This window comes from Natrix helvetica, assembly GCF_964273705.1.
Source record: "Natrix helvetica genome assembly, chromosome: 1".
Taxonomy (NCBI): domain Eukaryota; kingdom Metazoa; phylum Chordata; class Lepidosauria; order Squamata; family Natricidae; genus Natrix; species Natrix helvetica.
This window is the reverse complement of record NC_138548.1, coordinates 339,539,468-339,558,639: the sequence shown is the minus strand read 5'-3', so window position 1 is coordinate 339,558,639 and position 19,172 is coordinate 339,539,468. Positions and strand designations below refer to the sequence as shown.

Here is a 19,172-nt window from a genome sequence, read left to right as displayed (position 1 = left end):
CAAGGCCAATAGGAGGCTGGGGGATTAGGGCTGAATGACCCACCCCAATTCAGGGGAAAGTTTGATGGAGACTCAAACCAGTTAGCCCTATTCCTTGATTCAGCTGATATCCACCTAGAACGCTATGGGCATCTCTACCCATCCCCCAAAGCCATGGTGAATACCATCGCAGAGGGTCTAGAGGGAGAAGCAAGGGAATGGCTAGCAGCCCTCCACAAGAGGAGAGCCCCCCAACTGCAAGACATAGATGACTTCCTGCAACTGCTAGAGGCCAGATTTGAGGAGGTGGAGGAGGACTCATATGCAGAAGAGGAACTCAGCAACCTAAAGCAGAGAGGCCGCCCCATCAAAGAGCATATCCGTGAATTTAGGAGGGTCATAGGAAGGCTACCCCCTTTACCAGAGCGGCTGTTGGTGCATTTTTCAGAACAAGCCTGGACAAGCAAATTGCCCAGGTAACTGCATACTGCAACATCCCAAATCAACTCTCTGAGTGGTTCAAAGTAGCAACAAAAGTCGACAGCGGGCTGTGCACCAAAGACATGACAAAGCAACTGGACACACAAAAGAGAGGTCAACCCGACCTGAAACCACCCAGCCGGCAGGGAACCACAGCACCACAGCAGTCTCTGCGACCAGCCCTCCCTCAAAGTCTGCTGAAATGCTACAGATGTGGGGGGATGGGCCACATGGCAGCTGCATGCCCAACCCCAGCCCCAAAACCAAGGCCAGACGCACCACCCAGGGCACGACCAGAACGAGGATCCAAATGGACCACCAACACATCCGGGAAAGCCCTCCAGGTTGCAAAGGCCCCTTTCCCCTCAGGCGAAAGTGGTGGAACCCCAGGCAACAACAACCAGTCACCAGAATCATATGACAGCGAGGACGAGGGAGAAAATGACCCGATGGTGAGTGAATCAATTCACCCTTTCCTTTTTCCAATATGCCTCACAGCCCCAAAAACAGGAAACCAGGGGGATTTTCAAGCCCTAATAGACTCAATACTTCAACCGTTTTGATTTTATTTTAAAGCACATTCCAGGGGGGAGGAACTTTCTAGCTGACGCCCTCTCCCGCATGCCTCAGTACAAATGTGAACGGGAGCACGTAGTGGATGTCATTATTCCCTCTCCCCAAACCGCTGCCCAAGTGTCCACCAGACGGCAACGCTGTGACCGGCAAGACCAACTTGCAAGCGACCTAACCACGAGGCTCAAAACTGAACTGCTAGCAGACCCCTTGTTCCAAACCAACCAACACATCTTGACAAAGCGAGATGACCTTGCATGGAAGGGGACAAAACTCTACGTCCCAGAATCCCTACATACCCTAGTTCTCCAGAGGAGTCATGATGCCAAACCAGCAGGCCACTTTGGGTTCCTAATGACTTTAAACTTAGACCAGAGGCAATTCTGGTGGCCTGGCATGAAGAAAGATGTAGATAGTTACGTGAAAAGTTGTACCATTTGCGCCACAATGAAGACATGACCAGGAAAAACCCCTGGAGTACTGCAAACAGTAGCAGAGCCAACGAGGCCATGGGAGGAGATCGCAATGGACTTCATAGTAGAGTTGCCAAAAAGTGGGGGAAACACAGTGATTCGGACTGTAATAGACCTGTTCTCCAAACAGGCACACTTCATACCCTGTAGCAGCTACCCTCGGCTCACAAGCTGGCTAAACTGTTTGTGAAGCATATCTACCGACTGCGTGGAATACCTCAAAGAATTATCTCAGACAGAGGGGTCCAGTTCACGGCTAAGTTCTGGAGGGAGTTCCTGCAGTCCATTGGATCATCTCAGGGTCTGAGTTAAGCTTTTCATCCGAGCACCAATGGGGCAGCAGAGAGACTGAACTCCGTGGTAGAGCAGTACCTGAGGTGTTACGTGAACTATCAGCAGAGCAATTGGGCAGACCTTTTATCTTTTGCTGAGGTTGCGTACAATAATGCTGTCCACAGTAGCACAGGACTCACGCCATTCAAAATAGTGAGTGGTATGGACTTCGTCCCAATGCCTGAGTATCCAAGGGATTCCCCCCTCCTCAGTCAGCTTGGCTGACTGGATGTCGTTGCTGAAAGCGACCTAGGAAAATGTCAAAAAGGCACTGGCTAAAGCGGCACAAACCTATAAGAAACAGGCAGACAAACACCGGGCTCCACAACGGCCATTTCGGGTGGGAGAGAAGGTTTACCTCTCCACAAAGTATTTGAGATTAAAACTGCCTAGCAAGAAACTGGGACCAAAGTTTATGGGACCATTCCCATAGTAAAGATCAACCCAGTCACAGTGCAATTGAAACTGCCTCGATTGTTGGGGAAGATACACCCAGCATTCCATAGCAGCCTCTTGAAACCCGTGATTGGATCCACTCTGAGACCACTACCCCAGGAGCCCCTGGGCCCTATGGTCAGAGGCGGCCAAACCCATTGTGAAGTTCAGCGTATCTGTGATTCAAGGTGGCACAGGAGACAACTCCAATACTTAATCAAATGGAAGGGCTACCCCTTGTCAGAGGCATCTTGGGTGAAAAGTAGAAATATCCAGGCTGATCGCCTTATAGCAAAATTCCATGCAGAAAATCCAAGCAAGCCTGGGGGAGGATCACATCCCTAAGTTATACACCTGTACTTAAATTGCTTTGTTTTATACAGGTCGCTTTCAGGAAGTGAGTGGAGCCGGATGTCAATGCCTAAGGCATTTCCATGACTACTATCACCTTGAGAAGGGGGGGGAATGCCATGCATACTTTTGGCCAGAGTAAGTCTCATATTTCTTACTGGGATGTGACTGCGCATGTCCAGAACCCTGCCATAACGTCCTGTTGGAGAATGTGATTGATGACCTCAGCCAGAGGGGAGGGGGCACAGGGGTAAAGGTCAGACGCCATTAAGTGTGATTTAGTTTCAGCTACACAGAAGTCCGTGCCAAGATGTTAGTCCTAATAAATGAATGGTTTTTTTTTTGAACCTTGGAGTCTCGGGGCTCGTAAATTAATTAGGGCAACTCTTGGAAACTTCATGCCAGAACTGTGTAAACACCGCCCCCCAGTAACTTGCAACTCTGGTACGAATTGGCAGCAGATGTGGAGATCAATCTAGCCAGAGACAAGTACCGCAAAGAGAGTGAGAAAGAGAAAGCTGCCCCTCCCAACCCCTCCAAAGGAGCTCAAAAAGGAGGAAAAAGTTGGTCTACAAGCAAGCCCCGATCTACCACCTGATTCCGTTGAGGAAAAGAGGGGCACCGGGCAGCAAATTGCCATTCCAAGATTGGCCCAAAAACCCCTGCTGGGGACGACCTGCTGGGGATGACCTGCTGGGGACGACAGGAAACCAAACAAACAACCATGAAAGGGGTGGAACCTGTTACACAATTCCCTCCCATTCCAAGAGAAGAAAAAGAACCATCCTCCTCATCGGGGAAAAGTGAAACCGAATCCGATGACGACTGTCTGGTAAGTTCCCGATCGGGCCCCATGACCATCCCAGTAGAACTTAAAGTGCCCTCTACTGGCGCCCAGGCAAAAATGCTGGCCCTTTTAGACTTGGGATACACACGTTGCATCGTTAGCCCAGAAGTGGTGGAGAAATTGGGCTTGAAACTGAGAAGTCCCCATTGCTTTTTGCCAGCTAGATGGGTCTATAGCTGTGGGGGCTCCTGCCCATTTTGTGATTGAACCTATAGACATGTGGATGGGAGATCACCAGGAAACATTAAGTTTCATTGTGGCACTGGGGATGGACCGGCCTCTCATACTGGGCTTACCCTGGTTACGTAAATGGAACCCACACATCAACTGGAAGAAAGGGTGATTGCGCATCCAAACCGCTAAACCCCCTGAGGGAGAAGGGAGGGTTTCCAACATTAACAATGCTGAACCTAACCTAGTGGCCGCAGTGCAGGAAAAAATTGAGGGGGAGGAGAAAATCCCAAAAGATTATTGGGATTTAAATGACGTTTTCAGTAAAAAAATCCTCTGATAAATTACCCCCTCACTGCGCAACGGATTGCAGAATTGAGATCCTCCCAGGAGTAAAACTTCCAAAACCCCAGATTTACTCAATGACCCCACGCAAAAAGGAGGAATTACGGTGTCAGCATTCCAAATATCATGCAGAATTAAATCAGTCCAAGGCAGAGCTATCCTTAAAGTTCCAATTTAATAAGACATACATGTTGGCACATCTGTGGAAAATCCCAAATCTAAAACTTCCTGCTATTTCACCCAGTTGAAAGTTCATGATCTTATCCCCACACCCATAAATCCATCACATGATCCAATCTTCTTCAGCCATGCTGGCATTTCCACCCATCTAGTTCCGGTCAAATGCAGAGGTGCAGAGACAAAAGATGACCTTGGGTTTCTAGAAAAGAATGACAACAACACATTCCACAATCCTACTCCTTTCTATTCCCCCCTCCCAACTACTACACTAATGAAACAGCACAGTGAAATAAAAGAGTATGTGGCAGGCCAAAGCTCCTAAAAGGAATATAACTGCAGGCCTGACAGGCGGCCTCTCCTCAGAAGAAAAATGTTTCCTGAAAAGAGAATAACATAAAAGTTAACATAACACTATTAACCACCTCTCCCCCCTCCCGGGGACCCTTTGGCTTATCGGGAAACTTCTCATGGAATTGCTTTACTAACGTCTCCACTTTTAGGTTCCAGCTTTTCACCCAAGTGGCTTCAGACCAAGGGTAACCCTTCCAATACACTAAGTACTGTAAGCAACCCCTATTCAGCCTGGAGTCTACGATTTTTTCCACCTCAGATTGTGTTTTCCCTTCTATCACTACAGGAGGAGAGAAAGCTGTGGTGGATGCTCTTATGCTAGTCCCAATTACTGGTTTCAACAAGCTACAATGAAATTCTGGGCCAATTTTCCCTAGACTTCTGGTAGACTGAGTTGAACTGTAACTGGGTTAACTATCTTCACTATTGAGAATGGACCTAGAAATTTTGGACCAAATTCCTTGCTAGGCATTCTTAATCTCATGTATTTGGTAGATACAAAAACTTTGTCCCCCACACGGAAGGGGGTTTGGAGTGAGCGATGTTTATCAGCTTGCTTATTGTAGGCTTCTGCCACATCTGCTAGAGCTTTCTTTGTATTCTCCCATCCTTTCTTTAGCGTGTCCATCCATTCATTCAAAGACATGGAGGAGGGAGGTTCTCTAGGCAGCTCAGGCATGGCAACAAATTCCATGCCACTAGTAATCTGGAAAGCCGTTAATCCCGTGCTGCTGTGGACCGCATCGTTGTATGCCACTTTGGCGAAGGGTAGCAAGTCCGACCAGTTGTCTTGCTGATAGTCCACATAACACCGGATGTATGGTTCCACCACCGCATTGGCTCTCTCTGCTGCGCAGTTCATGCTGGGATGAACCTCTGAGCTCAGTTCTTGTGTGGACCCAATGGACCTCAGAACCTCTCTCCAGAACTTGGCTGTGAACTGGACTCCACAGTCTGAAATGATCCTCTTGGGCAATCCGTGCAGGCGATAAATGTGAGTCACAAATATTTTCGCTAATTTCTTTACAGATGGCAACCCTGAGCAAGCGATGAAGTGTGCCTGCTTGGAAACCAAGTCAATAACTGTCCAGATTACTCTGTTCCCACTGCTGCCTGGGAGTTTGGCGATGAAATCCATTGCGACCTCTTCCCATGGTCGGTTAGGGCTGACCACTCGTTGTAGTAGTCCAGGGGACTTATCCGGCAGTGGTTCCATCATCGCGCAAGTAGCACAGCTTTTAACGAAATTTTCCACCTCCAATTTCATCTTTGGCCACCAAAATTGATGCCTGGTGAGGTGGAGCGTTTTTTGGAATCCAAAGTGGCCTCCTAGTTCCGCCTCATGGCTTTGCTGTAGAACTTCCAGCCTCAACTCCGCGGGGACGTACAGTTTGGACCCCGTCCAGGTTAATCCATTTTCCATCGTTAGGATTTCCTGGTTATTGTTGAGCCACTGGTCTTTTGGGAGCGCCAATTTCATAGCTATCATCAGCTTATCCTGGCTTCGGTTAGTGACTTCGGCTGCCTTTTGGTGGGAGGAAGAAATGATTGGGTGAACAACTTCTCCCTTCTTACTGTCGTCCTGCGGTTTTCTTGACAAAACATTCCCCAACAGGTTTTTTGGTACTTGTTGGATCCCTGGGGTTTTTGTCTCTGCTGCAGGTGCTCCAGGTTCTGGGCTCTTGGGTTCAATTGTCCCTGGGTGGCCCTTTTCCTCCACCGGTGGTAACGGCCCAAACGCAATCAGCAATTTCCTACCACCATCTTCCCACTTTATCGTAGGCTTCCGCTTGTCAAGCCATGCAAGCCCCAAGATAATATTTTCTGGCATCTCTGGAGCCACAATGAATCTGAGAAGCTCATAGTGGCGGCCCATTTGTAATTTTACCAGTTCATTTATTAGCGTGGCTGGGCCCCCTCCAATTAGTGTTTCATCTACCTGCTCAACCCGAATGGGATAGGCTAGAGGTCTTGTGCATATGCCTAGTTGCTTGACAATCGACATGCTGATTAAGCATCGAGTGCAACCAGTGTCCACAACTACTTCAACTTCCCCTTCCACCCCTGTCTCAGGTACTTGGAGGTTGACTTGGAAGGCGAAGGGGCAGATGGGTGCATTCACCATTGGGTCATCTTCAGCATTTTCCTCCTCCAAGGTCTCCCCATTGGTAGGACACTTCATCACCTTAGGTTGGGGATCCTCTTTCAGAGGTTGTTGGCCCAGATGACTCTTCTGTGGTGGCATCTGGGGCCTTCTCTTTACCACCGTGGCAGTTGGCATGCACATTTGTGGCATTGGGGCTGGAGCCAAGCACTCTGATGCTTTGTGGCCAAGTTGACAGTAATAGTGGCATTTTATTGGCCCCCATGAGGAAAGAAACCTAGTTACATCTCTAAACTTAGGAACCACCTCATCACATTGTTCCGCTATCCATCCTGTAGCTTCCCCTTGGTAATCCCTTCTTCCATTGTCGAGAACCTTTTTCGGTAGGAAGGTGGGGTAAGAACCTGTTGGGGCATTGCAGGTGCACATTATCCCGCCATTCATCCTGCAGCCTTCCCCATATTCATCCCTTCTTCCATTGTTGAGAACTTTTCTCTGTAGGAAGGTGGGGGAAGAACCTGTTGGGGCATTGCAGGTGAGACTGGACTCTGGGGGGGGGGGTGTCAATCCCTGGGTTGGCCACTGCCCAGTTATCTGCCATGGTGCCACCTGCTGAGGAAGGGCAGGTGCCCACTGGCATCCCTTCCATCCATGACCTGGGGTTAAGATCCATCCCGGGGGGTTCTGATTCACAGGTTGCAGTTCAACCAACAATGGCTGGCAGGGGGGGTTGTGTGCCATGGCCCCCTCTGCTGGCTTGGAGGAGTTATGGGCCAAGGCCCCCTCTGCTGACTTGAAGGATTTTCCAATGCTGATGGCCAAGCAGGTGCCCACTGGCATCTTTTCCATCCATACTCTGGGAAGAAAGCCCAATTTGGTGGTGCTTCATTCACAAGCTGCAGCCCAATTTCTCGTGGCTGGCAAGTGAAAGATACTGGCCAAATCCCTTCTTGCTGGCTGGGTTGAATTTCCCATTTTGATAGGGAATCTGTCTTCAACTCAGTTGCATGGTGATGGGTCATTTCATTTATCACTGTTTGGAAGGAGTAATTATCTCCACTCCAGTCCTCCAGTCCATTGCAGCTTTTACTATTGAAGGGGGGGGGGGGAGAATCACTCATGTTTAGCTGCTCAAGTTGATCTGGGAGTTTCATTCTCCAGCCGTGCGGTGAATTAGTTTTCCGAGTCTCCTCCGGCTGCATCTTCCCAGACACTATTTATCTGAAAATTTCCTCTCCTACAAATTCCTTTGCTGCTTGGGAGAGATGTAGAGAAGCATCTCATCTCAGCTTCTTATCTCAAAAAGCTTTCTCTTAATTGTTTGCTGATATTTTACGCTGATCCGGTCAGTGTTGGGAAATCAGCACCCCCCTCACCAGCCCCCTTGCCGGGGTGCTGGTGATTTATTTTAAAAGGAGGTTTGGGGTAATGTCAGTGTTCCAAATATCATGCAGAATTAAATCAGAGTCCAAGGCAGAGCTATCCTTAAAGTTCCAATTTAATAAGACAGACATAATGGCAGATCTGTGGAAAATCCCAAATCTAAAACTTCTTGCTATTTCATCCAGTTGAAAGTTCATGATCTTATCCCCACATCCATAAATCCATCACATGGTCCAATCTTCTTCAGCCACGCTGGCATTTTCACCCATCTAGTTCCAGTCAGATGCAGAGGTGCAGAGACAAAAGATGACCTTGGGCTTCTAGAAAAGAATGACAACAACACATTCCACAATCCTACTCCTTTCTATTCCCCCTCCCAACTACTACACTAATGAAACAGCACAGTGAAATAAAAGAGTATGTGGCAGGCCAAAGATCCTAAAAGGAATATAACTGCAGGCCTGACATACAGAAGTTTATTGACAAAAATTTAAAGGGGGGTTTATTGAACCTGCTAGGCCCCTGTGTTGTTTAGAGAAAAGAAAGATGGCTCCTTCGTCTCTGTGTTAATTACAAAAATTTTAATAGTGTGTACGTTGAAAATGTATACCCCCTCGCTCTGATGAAGGATATGTTGGGCCAATTGGGTAAAGGAAAGATCTTCACAAAATTGGACCGAAGAGAGGCCTACTACAGAGTCAGAATCAAAGAGGGAGATGAATGGAAAACTGCTTTCAACTGCCCACTCGGGGGTTTTCAATTCAGAGTACTCCCGTTTGGCCTTCAGGGGCCGCCAGCTGTTTTCATGCAATTAATAAATGAAGTTTTAGATGAACACCTGTACAAGGGTGTGATGGTCTACCTTGACATCCTTATCTACACAGAAACATGTGATGAACACGTGACTTTAGTACGATCAGTACTCAAGAAACTCCGGGCCGCAGAACTTTATGCCAAATTGTCTAAATGTGAATTTCATCAAGAGAAAATTGATTACTTGGGCTACCGCATCTCCCACAATGGCATCGAGATGGACCCAGCGAAAGTCCAGGCTGTAACTGAGTGGGCACCTCCTCGCACCCGCAAACAATTACAAAGTTTTTGGGGATTTGCGAATTTTTACCATCAATTTATCCCCTCGTTCGCCAGCATTGCTCTGCCCATTACAAATCTCCTAAAGTCAAAAGGGGAGGCCAGTCCAAGACCGGGTAAGCCTCTGAATTGGACTATGGAGTTTCAAGCCGCTTTCGAGAAATTAAAGCGACTCTTTGCAGTTGAACCTGTTTTGAAACACCCAGATATGGAGGCACCATTTATCATTCAAGCTGATGCCAGTGATGTGGCGGTGGGGGCAATATTACTTCAAACAAACGCTGATGGGAAATTGCAGTCATGCGCTTACACCTCTTGCAAACTGACAGAGATGGAGAGATGATGGGCTATATGGGAAAAGAAAGCTTTTGTGGTCAGATGGGCTTTGATGACCTGGCGACATTTCCTAGAAGGGGCGAAGCACCCTTTTGAAGTATGGACTGATCATAAAAATTTGAAAGCGCTGAAGACCCCTCGTGAGCTATCTCCTAAACAGATGCGTTGGGCGCAACATTTCAACCATTTCAACTTCACCCTCAAGTACATTCCGGAAGAGGGGGGAGAACCTCATGGCTGATGCTTTGTCTAGGCTTTCCCAATACAACAGCTCTAAGCTGAGCGTAGTTCACCCAGTCATCCCAGCAAAAAGTCTAGCTGCCCCGGTGATTACTAGAAACCAAAGCATTTTGAATGTAGAGGTCATGACGGACCTCATGTGCAAACTCAAGGAAGGCCTTGAGTCCAATGACTGGTTCAAGGAACATTCAAATGAATGTACTGTGAAGGATGGACTGGCTTGGGTAGGGGCTAAAATGTATGTTCCTGCTAACCTGAAAGCTATTGTTCTTCAACGGGCCCACGGTTCAAGAATGGCAGGCCATTTTGGATTTGTAAAGACTTTACATCTGGTTAAGAGGCAATTTTGGTGGCCTTCATTGAAAAAGGACATTGAGTCCTACATAGCCAGTTGTCTTGTTTGTGCTGCTGCACAGCGCCCGCTGGGAAAACCCCAAGGCCTTCTCCAAGGTGTGGCCTGCCCTGAGGCCCCATGGAAGGAGATATCAATGGACTTCATTGTCGAATTGCCAGAGAGTCTCAGAAATACCGTGATTTGGGTAAACACCGACCTGTTTTCCAAACAAGTTCATTTGTACCCTGTTCCAAAATTCCATCAGTTAAGTCATTAGCTAAGTTGTTTATTTCACATGTATACCGGTTACACGGAGTACCTGAATGCATAATTTCGGATAGAGGGGTCCAGTTCACCTCCCTCTTCTGGAAGGAGTTTCTGAAGTTAATTGGCTCCACCCAGGGCTAAGCTCCGCCCACCATCCTCAGACTAACGGGGCTTGTGAATGGACTAATTCTGTTTTGTACAGTACCTCCGGTGTTTCATCAATTATCAGCAAGATAAATGGGCTGAACTGTTACCACATGCTGAGGTGGCATAAAACTGTGCACAGCAGTACCGGCTTGACCCTTTTTAGAGTTGTGTTTGGGCAGGATTTTGTACCAATTCCTGAATTACCTCGAGAAAACCCGCAAATTTTGTCCCTCTTCGAGTGGAGTACCCAGCTTTGCCAAATTTGGCACATGACCCGCAAGGCGTTGGAGGCTGCTCACCGGGCACACAAGAAACAGGCTGACAAAAAGAGGGTGAAGCAAAGGAAGTACAAAGTAGGAGTATTTTTGCCCACCAAGTTTCTACAAACAACCCAGAAATCTAAGAAACTGGGGCCAAAGTATGTCGGTCCTTTCCCTATTGTGAAAATCATTAATCCTGTTTCTGTATGATTGGAATTACCAAAGAATCTTAAACAGATTTATCCTGTGTTTCATGTAAACCTGTTGAAGCCAGAGCACACTTCTTTTCGTGCACCCCTACCTGCACCCCCTGCCCTTCTTATTATTGAGGGAGAACAACATTTTGAGGTTAAAGAAATCTTGGACTCCAGGAAGCATAGGAATTGAATTCAATATCTAGTCTCCTGGAAGCATTTTCCCCCCTCCCAGGCTGAGTGGGTTGATAAATCTCATGTTAGAGCTCCTGAACTCTTACGGAACTCTGATAAGCCTTGATTCTGTTTGAAATGTACATTTCTTGTGTTATCTTTTCTATTATTTTATTTTCTTGCAGGAATGAGTATGGATGGAGACACTGGAATTAGGGAAGCTGTTCATTCTGAGTGTTGTAGGGCAGTTTCCTTAGCAGCCCTATCTGCAGCCCGGTTCCCTTTCGCGTAAAGGGTGTCTTCCTTAGAATGCCCTTGACATGTATGACTGCTACTTCTTTTGGCTGCCAGACTGCTTCCAATAATTCTAAAACTTAATAGTGGACCCCTTTACATTTAATAATCCTCTTTCCTTCCATAAAGCCCCATGGGTGTGCAAGATTCCAAAGGCACATTTGCCACCTGCGTAAATATTTACTGTTAGTCCTACAGCCAGCTGTAAGGCTCTAGTTAAAGCTACCAGCTCAGCCAGTTGGGCAGAAGTATTTACTGGTAGTTTGGCTTCTATTACTCCCCACGGTGTGACCACGGCATATCCTGCCTTTCTCTCAGACATCCAGGCCCCAATGCCAGTACTTTCATAAGCTCACTCTTTATTTGTGTGAATGCTTGTTGGCTTTCTCCAGTCCATTCAAATATTTTCCCACCCACCCACCCTTTTAAAAATAAATCAAATTGACAATAAATCAAAGATTAAGAATCCAAATTCTACAAAAACCAGCCATCCCCAAGAATCCCAATTGTTTTCTATTAACACAGGGCTTTAATAGATTGCTTCCCTCTTTAGACTAACAGTCTCTGCTGTCCTGTAGAGATGCCATACCCTACGTTTTCACCTCCTGCTGTGCAATTTGGGCTTTTGTTGTTTCAGGCACATTATAGCCTTTCCTGAAGCCCCAACAAAAGGTATCTCATCGGTAGTCGGAGGAGCAATACATCCAGGGGTGGATTCCTGCCAGTTCTAACCTCTTCTATAGAAGAGGTTCCACAAATCTACAGTGCCGTTTAGAACCGGTTCCAGCTCCCTCCCCCCGCCCATCCGCATATCATCAAGATGAAGAGCGAGAAGAAGAATTCTGGGAGTTGAAGTCCACAAGTCTTAAAGCTGTCAGGTTTGAACACCCATGGGGTTTTTTTTTCTAAAGGGATAGGGGTGCAAGGGTCTTGTAACTTGACAGCTTTAAGACTTGCACACTTCATTGCCAGAGTTTCTGAGCCAACATTTTGGTTGCTAAGCGCCAAGCCACTCCCACTTGTTCACATGGCCAGCAAGCCACTCCCACAAAGCAGGCCACACCTACAGAAGAGGTTCTAAAAAAATTTGAAACCCACCACTGAATACATCTGTTAAAAACAGATCAACTGCTTCCTGTATCTGTTAACATCTTATGTTTAGATCCCCCAATTTGGACTTCCACAGAGGTGGGAAGCTCTGCTTTGTCCCCCTTCCTCCCGCCTTTTCCTGCCTTAGGGCATCTGCTTCTGAATTTCTTTCTCATTTCTTCTTACCATCCAGTAAGCTATCTCAACCAAGTCTGAAATATCTTTCCACAGACCTCCTTCTACTGTCTGTAACTTTCTTCTAATATCCTCTGCTGACTTCCCTATAAAAATCATGTTTATGATTTCCTGATTATCTGAGGCTTCATGAGCTAAATCAGTGTATTACCTAAAATCCTGATATATCCTTTCAGGAAAAGTCCTCAGGACTCTCACCTTTCTTTTGCCTTATTTCATATACTTTTTAAAGACTCTTAATTTAGGGAACTCCATTTTTGGATTCCATAGAAAATTGAGAATTCTGTAGCCTCATATTGTCCCCATCATCATCCAGATCCCATTCTCGCTCTGTGAGGGGGGTATTCCCAGCGGCTGTCATTCTCATGCTTCTTCTCTCTTATTTTAACTCCCCCCTTCTCTGGGATCTCCTTGTCTGGAGTGTCTCATTCCATTAGTAAGTAGGGGGTGGCAGACCAGTCTCAAGAGTCCTCCAGTTTAACCAGAGGAGCACTGGGTTTCTTTATAAGAAAGGAGTCAAAATAATTAACCCCCTTCACAGTCTGGGGATAGGGACTCAACACACACAAGCATTTATACATCAGCATACTTACACGTTTATCCTCCATTCAAACTGCTTGCATAAAAATCCAAATACAAATATTTCCTTTCATACTTTCTCCAGGCAAACAAATCATTATTATTATTTTAGGGAGCTTTCACAAGCCAATAACCTCCATTTTTTTTCCCAAATCCCTTTTTTAAAGTAAAATAATAAATAATAATAAGGCCTTTTTATTTATTGTTATTAGAGGGTCTTACTCTCCTCCCAAGTCTTGGAAATGACACAACATAGAAACACATATACACTACCTCCACACTCCTCTAACAGAAATGGACTATTAACAAATTTCACAAATAAAATTACCTGGATTGTCCAAAGGAAGTTGAGGCCAGACCGACATACAATAATGAGAAAAAGGCTGCCTTTGATCCCTATATCTAATCCTCCTAATATCTCAGATTGAGGCAAAATATAACCCACCGGCAAATCTTTTGAGCAGCTTTCCTTTTGGCAACTCTGTCCTAGACTGGATGCCTTTTTGCTACCAGTTTCCCATTTCAAAGCCGGATCTCAGGTGGATTCCTCTAATCCCCTGGGACATCTCGTGTCTGGTCTTTGCCTTTGTTTGCCTTTTACTTAGGGCTGGATCTCAGTCGGATACCCCTTATCCCCTGGGACGTCTCCTGTCCAGTCCTTACCTTTCCTCCACATTTTGCCTCTTTCTGTTCCTCCACCGGTTCCTGCTCCTCGCTTTCTTCAGGGCTTCAGCCTTTGAGTTCAATTAAGAAGTCACCAAGAATCTTACCGAGGCTGGACGTTCATTTAGACAGTGGCTCATAGCATTCAGTCAACCCACTCTTTGCATCAGTGGGACACGCGGATCTCTGCATTACCCCTTGCTTTTCAGAGTACTCAATCACTGTCAAAAGACTAATGAGCTCTAAGGGCGGCTGGCAGTGCAGAAATACACAGTCCTGGTCACCGACTGGGAGTTTTATTTCAGAGAAATCACACACCTTTCAGCCACTAAGTCTTACCTGTCCAGGGGCCCTCCTCTGGTAGTCTTTGGTGCCTTCCAATTGAATCCAGGTGTGGAATCCCGGACGAGCCCCCAGATTGTTGTCCCCAATTTGGGTGAACCTGGTGCCGAAGCCAATGATGGACGCCAGACACGAGGTGCAGGTTTTCTGATTGCTTTTTATTGGAGTACTCCAAGGAAAAGGGTTCCAAGTCAAAAGGCCAAGAACCAAGAACCAAGGATTAAGAAAGCTTTATACATTTTCGCTAAAGGAGAAGGCGGGACAAGGTGAAATAATAAGAAATATCCTCTAATAAACATTTTAGCAATAATTCTACAATTTGTTTTATTGGTCTATAGGTGTCCCATTCCTAAGCGTTGGCTAATGAACGCTCCAGGGGTTATCTAATAGACATTTCATTTGCTGCTGGCCATCTCTATTCCTAACTTTTAGCTGAGGTCTGCAAGTTGTCTAATTCTTGTTACTTTTATCAACTAACTACCCATAATTGCTACAGCTTTATACATGCATATTTCCTGTTGATAAGCATTCTTTGTTCTTGCCAGACAGACAGACAGACACACACAACAATTACAGTGTGTGAGATCCAGCTGACTCAGGTCTCAGTTCTACACTAGGGATGCAAATTTAACTATTGTGGAGGATCCCAGTTCTATACCATGGGTGCAATTTGATTATTTTTTTTGATATTTTCCTTTTGGACTTAGGGAAGCAGCATCTGTTAAACGTCTTGGCATCACTCTGAGAGCTGTGACTAACTGGGAGAATAATGACAGTTGGGAAACAGAAAGCACATTTCTAAAAATAAAATAAAATGAACGTATATACCACGGGTTTCAAACTCCATGTATCACGTGGCCATCATGTGACATATTGCAACTATTTCCCTATTTGCGGAGCTGGGGTGGGCGTGTCCTTCACATAACACAACCAGCCTGTGAGCCGCCAGTTTGACATTCCTATATACTGTATATATAGATAAATTCAAAAATGTATAAATCATAATTATAATGACATGCCCACTGTTTCTTTTTTCATTACTAAATTCATCTCTCGACGGCTGTCAGGAGGGTGAATGGCAGAAAAAACCCTTCTCAGAGTTCAGTCTGTAAATTTGAAATCCATACATAGAACCCATTAAATCAATAATTATCATACATTCTCATCCAAATGTGTCTGTGTTTTGGGGATTCTCCAGTCTATAAACCATGTTATGGGAAATAAGACTATGGGGTGTGCTGAAGTCCTTTCCACACTCCATGCATTTATATGGTTATTCACCTATAGGGATCCTTTGATGGGATGTAAGTTCCTTCCTTGTTCTGAAGCTCTTTCCACACGCCATGAATTTATATGGTTTCTCCCCTATGTGGGTCCTTTGATGGCATGTAGGATTATTGGAATTTCTGAAGCTCTTTCCAGACTCCATGCATTTATATAGCTTCTCCAGTGTGGATCTTTTGATGGCATGTAAGATCACTCCATGCATTTATATGGCTTCTCGTCCATGTGGATCATTTGATGGCATGTAAGATAACTGCTTGCTCTGAAGTCCTTTCCACACTCCATGCATTTATATGGTTTCTCACCACAACAAGCCACAACAGCGATTGACACAAGTGACATCGAGCTTGCCACGCCCATCCCGGCCCCCTGAGGTCAAACACAACCCTGATGTGGCCCTCAATGAAATAGAGTTTGACACCCCTGGTGTAGAGAGATATCTAAGTGACCAAAGCAGCACATGGAGTTTAAACCCAGTTCAGTCTTCATGGTCAAGCAAGATCCGGTCATTTTGGCAGCCAGTGAAGCACCAAGTTTGTTTTTGGGTTTTTGGTGCTCTACGTGATGCATTGCAACAGCTTCCCTATTCGCGGGGGCTGGGATGGGCGGGTCCAGCATGTGACACAACTAGTTCAGGAGTCTGACACTCCTATATACTGTATATACAGATACATTTTAAAAATGTATAAACATAATTATAATGACAAATGCCCATTGTTTCTTTTTTCATTACTAAAAATCCTTTACAGAGTTCAGTCTGTAAATTGTAAATCCATACATAGAATCCATTAAATCAATAATTAGCATAGATTCTCATTCAAATTAATCGTTTGAGGATTCTGCAGTCTATGAATTGTGTTATGGGAAATAAGACTATGGGGTGTGCTGAAATCCTTCCCACATTCCATGCATTTATATGGCTTCTCCCCTGTGTGGATCCTTTGATGGGATGTAAATTGGCTGCTTGTTTTGAAATCCTTTCCACACTCCATGCATTTATATGGCTTCTTCCCTGTGTGGATCCTTTGATGGGTAATAAGGTGAGTCTTTTGGCTAAGGCCCTTTCCACACTCCAAGCATGTATATGGCTTCTCCCCTGTGTGCATCCTTTGATGTCTTGTAAGTTCACTGCTTCTTCTGAAGCCCTTTCCACACTCTATGCATTTATATGGCTTCTCCCCTGTGTGCATCCTTTGATGGGATGTAAGTTGGCTGCTTGTTTTGAAACCCTTTCCACACTCCATGCATTTATATGGCTTCTTCCCTGTGTGGATCCTTTTATGGCATGTGAGTTCACTGCTTGTTCTGAAGCCCTTTCCACACTCCATGCATTTATATGGCTTCTCCCCTGTGTGGATCCTTTGATGGGATGTAAGTTGGCTGCTTGTTTTGAAACCCTTTCCACACTCCATGCATTTATATGGCTTCTTCCCTGTGTGGATCCTTTTATGGCATGTAAGTTCACTGCTTATTCTGAAGCTCTTTCCACATTCCATGCATTTATATGGCTTCTCCCCTGTGTGGATCCTTTGATGGCATGTAAGTTTACTGCTTGTTATGAAACCCTTTCCACACTCCATGCATTTATATGGCTTCTCCCCTGTGTGCATCCTTTGATGGGTAATAAGGTGACTGTTTTCCTTAAAGCCCTTTCCACACTCCAAGCATTTATATGGCTTCTCCCCTGTGTGGATCCTTTGATGGGTAATAAGGTGACTGTTTTCCTTAAAGCCCTTTCCACACTCCAAGCATTTATATGGCTTCTCCCCTGTGTGGATCCTTTGATGGCATGTAAGTTTACTGCTTATTCTGAAGCCCTTTCCACACTCCATACATTTATATGGCTTCTCCCCTGTGTGGATCCTTTGATGGCATGTAAGTTCACTGCTTCTTTTGAAGTCCTTTCCACACTCCATGCATTTATATGGCTTCTCCCCTGTGTGGATCTTTTGATGGGAAATAAGTTGACTGTTTTGGATAAAGCCCTTTCCACACTCCATGCATTTATATGGCTTCTCCCCTGTGTGGATCCTATGATGCCTTGTAAGCTCACTGCTTGCTCTGAAGTCCTTTCCACACTCCATGCATTTATATGGCTTCTCCCCTGTGTGGATCCTTTGATGGGTAATAAGGTGACTGTTTTCGCTAAAGCCCTTTCCACACTCCAAGCATGTATATGGCTTCTCCCCTGTGTGGATCCTCTGATGCCTTGTAAGTTTACTGCTTATTCTGAAGCTCTTTCCACACTCCATGCATTTATATGGCATCTCCCTTCTGAATGTCCTTTTATTAATAGTCTTGCTTCCATGTTCATTGCATTTATTTTTCTTCTCTCCCATGTGAAAACTTTTCTGTGACTCAAGAGACCCATTTTCTTGAGAAGGTGTGAACATCCAACTGTATTTTTTTCCTTTATCTTTGCCCATATTGGCTCCTCCTTTGGCTTGTGATGAACAGGGTCCATTTACATCTAATGTCTCTTTGAAGAGTCTTACACCTTTCTCAATATATTTGTTCTTTAGTTTTTCTTGTTGATCAATAAAGTCCTGCATCTGAGCAACAATCGAAGGAGATGAGTCTTCCTTATTCCAATTATTTGATATGTTTCTCTCCTGCCTTTGGAATACTGTTTGAATTGCAGGTTTCTCCATTACATCTCCTTGTCTGAACACTTTGATTGGTTCTGCAGAGTCTTCGTTGTAATTCTCATCACCACCTTCAAAGGAAAAGAGAAATGAAAGAGAGAGAAAGGTTAGGAAAAAGATCACTCTGTCAGAAGTCATATTGATTGCCTTCAGGTATTGTGCCCAATTCTAATATATACAGCATATTTGTATCCTAATAATAGCATGGTATAGAAATGATTATATCTCTATTGATGAGGCATAAAACCTTGGAAAAGCATTAAGTCAAAAAACCTGAATGGCAAGTCTTGATAAGACTGATATGGAAGCATCTGGGCGAAAATAGTTGAAATCTGTGTGATGAAGTTTGGCATTACCTCAAACCAAGGAATTACTGTCATAAAATGTTTAAATAGAAATATAAATTAGATAGGATATATCTAAGCAAAATGCCATAGACCAGTGGTTCCCAAAGTGAGCGGTACCACCCTCTGGGGGGGCGGTGGGATGACTTAGGGGGACGCTAAGAGGCAAGGGGGGTGGCATGGGGTTGCTAAGAGGCAAGGGGGGCGGCAGGAGGGCGCTAAGAGGCATGGGAGGTGGCAGAGGAGTGCTGGAGGTGGCCCCTTTGTTAGAGTGACGTTTTTGCGCGTTTAAAGAGCTGGGCGTCGTCTCGCTCCCTCCGCAAAGTCACCAGCAGTCCGATTCCGACATGCGAATGTGGAAGAAACGAGCTGGCTTGTTCCGTAACCCAAAGTCCAGAACCGGCATCGCTGCACAGGCAGGGGTGGTGGTAGCCCCTTCCCACTAACCACGGTTCGTGCTGACCCAAGAGCTTTCCCGTGGTGCACGTGCTGCTTTGGGGGAGGATGGGGGGTTCCACGCAGGTGGTTTAAGCGAGTGGTGTGGGAACGTAGCCCAGGAGGGGGGAATGAGAGGTAGCGATCTGCCCTCCAAAGAACGCCCTCCCCCTCCCCCTCTGTGCTGGGATTTTATAGGGAAGCGACGTAGGGCAGGCAGGTAAAGCTGGGTCAACAGCCCGCAGCTCCACAT

The 19,172-nt window shown here is 45.7% G+C and overlaps 1 protein-coding gene across 2 annotated transcripts in view; it reads right to left on the bottom strand.

Moving 5' to 3' along the window:
* LOC309383413 (uncharacterized protein) overlaps nt 1-19,172 on the bottom strand; it is a 59,817-nt gene that overhangs the window by 23,536 nt on the left and 17,109 nt on the right. The window contains exon 6 of one of the 2 annotated variants that reach the window (XM_081935938.1): nt 14,320-18,211. The exons of the other annotated variant lie outside the window; for it this stretch is intronic. Coding sequence (XP_081792064.1) covers nt 16,296-18,211 — 1,916 coding nt within the window. The 3' untranslated portion in view covers nt 14,320-16,295. Of the gene's footprint in view, nt 1-14,319; nt 18,212-19,172 lie in introns of those variants that run through there. 2 annotated transcript variants of the gene reach the window in all.